General features: G+C 30.9%; 1 protein-coding gene across 1 annotated transcript; it reads left to right on the top strand.

Annotated features, from left to right (window-relative positions):
- Nucleotides 1-1,209: 1,209 nt before the first annotated feature.
- Nucleotides 1,210-2,303, top strand: LOC131617219 (cytosolic sulfotransferase 12-like). Its single transcript, XM_058888558.1, has one exon. It carries the CDS (start codon nt 1,213-1,215, stop codon nt 2,230-2,232), a length of 1,020 nt encoding a protein of 339 aa, XP_058744541.1. The 5' UTR covers nt 1,210-1,212; the 3' UTR covers nt 2,233-2,303.
- The last annotated feature ends 282 nt before the right edge of the window (nt 2,304-2,585 follow it).

The following is a 2,585-nucleotide window of genomic DNA, read 5'->3' on the forward strand; positions in this document are numbered from 1 at the left end:
ATGGAGATCGGTGAAACAAACAATATCACCAACTTCATCTAATCATGCAAAACTTTTAGCACTACATGAGGCAATTCGAGAGTACGTTTGGTTGAGATCCTTAATCCAACACATACAAAATACTTGTGGTTTGTCTTCTGGAAAAATAAATACAGCGACCATATATGAAGATAATATTGCATGTATCACTGAATTGAAAGATGGTTACATTAAAAGAGATCGAACAAAACACATCTCTCCAAAGTTCTTTTCACTCATGATATTTAGAAGAATGGTGATATAAACATCCAATAAATTTGTTCATGTGATAATCTTGCAGACCTTTTCACAAAGTCACTCCCAAGTAGAACTTTTAATCAACTAGTACAGAAGATTGGTCTTCATTGTCGAAGAAATGATCGCTCAGCTGAGGGGGAGAAATAAATTTATTCTAAAAGGATATTGTACTCTTTTTCCTTCACTATATTTTTTGCCAATGGGTTTTTTCTAGTAAGGTTTCAACGAGGCATATCCAAAACAAACATCCAAAAGGGAGTGTTATGAATAATTGGATGATTGTCTCCCAAGTATCTTATTCCTTATTTGTAATATTGTATATTCATTATATTGTATGTATGTTGTCCTATAAATAGGACCAACCTCATTGTAAAAGATAGACCGATGAAATAATACAAAATTGCTCTCATCTTTCTTTCTTCCCTTTTATCTTCTTTCTTCTTATTTCATAACACATCACGCTATATTGAATAATTTTATAACAACATATAATATCTTAAACTATATTTGTTTAAATAAAATATTCTTCCTATCATTTGAAAGATAATAAAAGTATTTATAACTCTATTGTTTAACGTGTATCTAAAGTAAACCTCTAACTTAATAAAATATATGTTATAAGTCTAAGACGTGATATTGATTGTTGGTGAGATTAATTAAATTTGATAGTAGTATCTTGCCTTATATGATATGCAACTTTATTAACTATTTTTGGCAGTAGTATCTTGCCTTATATGGTATGCAATTTTATTAACTGTTTTTGGTGATATCATCTTGCCATATATGGTATGCAATTTTATTTTTATTCAAGTTGCTCATTTTACCATATATATATATATATATATATATATATATCAAGTTGCTCACCTTTATATATAGGATCTTATCAAATTAAAAAAAGAGTTATATCTTGACTCGGCCTTTTATATTAACACCATGGAAGAATTAAGTGATAAAAACATTCTTGTACCAAAGCACTTGCAAGAATCCGACTTAAGCCAAGAATGCAAGGATTTGATAACCACATTGCCATTACAAAAAGGTTTGGTTATTGCTACCTTACATCAATATCAAGGATTTTGGTTTTCCCCAAATCATCTTCAAGGTGTTTTATCTTGTCAAAAGCACTTTCAAGCCCTTGATACTGATATTTTCTTAGTCACTAGTCCTAAATCAGGTACCACTTGGCTCAAAGCATTGTCTTTTGCTTTGATAAACCGTAACAAATATCCAGATATTCATAGAAACCATCCTTTGCTCACTACCAACCCTCATGATCTTGTTCCCTTCTTGGCTGGTCTTTACTATGACAAAGATTTTGTTCCTGATGTCCAAACAATATCTCCTCCAAGACTATTCTCTACACATATACCTTATGAATTATTGCCAAAATCTGTGAAAGACTCAACTTGCAAAGTGGTGTATCTATGTAGAGATCCTAAAGATACTTTTGTTTCATTTTGGCATTTCGTAAACAAAATAATACCACAAAGTAGTGAAGTACTTCCATTAGAAAATGCTTTTGAGAGTTTTTGTAAAGGAGGGAGTCTTTTTGGACCTTTTTGGGAGCATGTATTAGGATATTGGAAGAAAAACTTGGAAAGTTCAGAGAAGGTTATGTTTTTGAAATATGAAGAAATGAAAATGAAGCCTAATTTTCATTTGAAAGAGATTGCTAAGTTTTTGGATTGTCCATTCTCTAGAGAAGAAGAATCCAAAGGTGTGGTTGATGATATATTAAATTTGTGTAGTTTTGAGAAGTTAAGTAACTTGGAAGTCAATAAGACCGGAAAAATGTCTTATGGAGTTGAGAACAAAGCTTTTTTTCGTCTTGGTCAAGTTGGAGATTGGAAAAATCTTCTTACAACTGAAATGATTGAGCACATAAACACTATCACCGAAAAGAAATTTGTTAAACATGGGTTAAGTTTTTATAATTTGAGAAATTTTAATTAATATCTACCCGTCACACCTTAATATTTACATCTTGTTGAAACTAAGGAGCTGTGTTGGTTCTAAGATTAGAGGGAATAATTTGGTTTCGATTTTTATTATCAATCGATGGTATGTTTGTTTTGTCTGATGTTGTCATGCGTTTATATGTCTTATGTTTTGTGGAAGACACTTGGTTTTCCTCATGTGTTGTGATACTTTGATTTGTAATTGTGTGTTGATTTTGGAGATGTTTGCACATTTTGTATAAGTTTGATAGTCAATCAATAAAAAATGTGGTTATTGAAAAAAGTCATTTTTTTTGTCCAATGAACCAAGTCTCTATTTATAGACTCAAAAAAATGATGAATTTTGGT

Source organism: Vicia villosa, linkage group LG7, assembly GCF_029867415.1.
Source record: "Vicia villosa cultivar HV-30 ecotype Madison, WI linkage group LG7, Vvil1.0, whole genome shotgun sequence".
Lineage (NCBI taxonomy): Eukaryota > Viridiplantae > Streptophyta > Magnoliopsida > Fabales > Fabaceae > Vicia > Vicia villosa.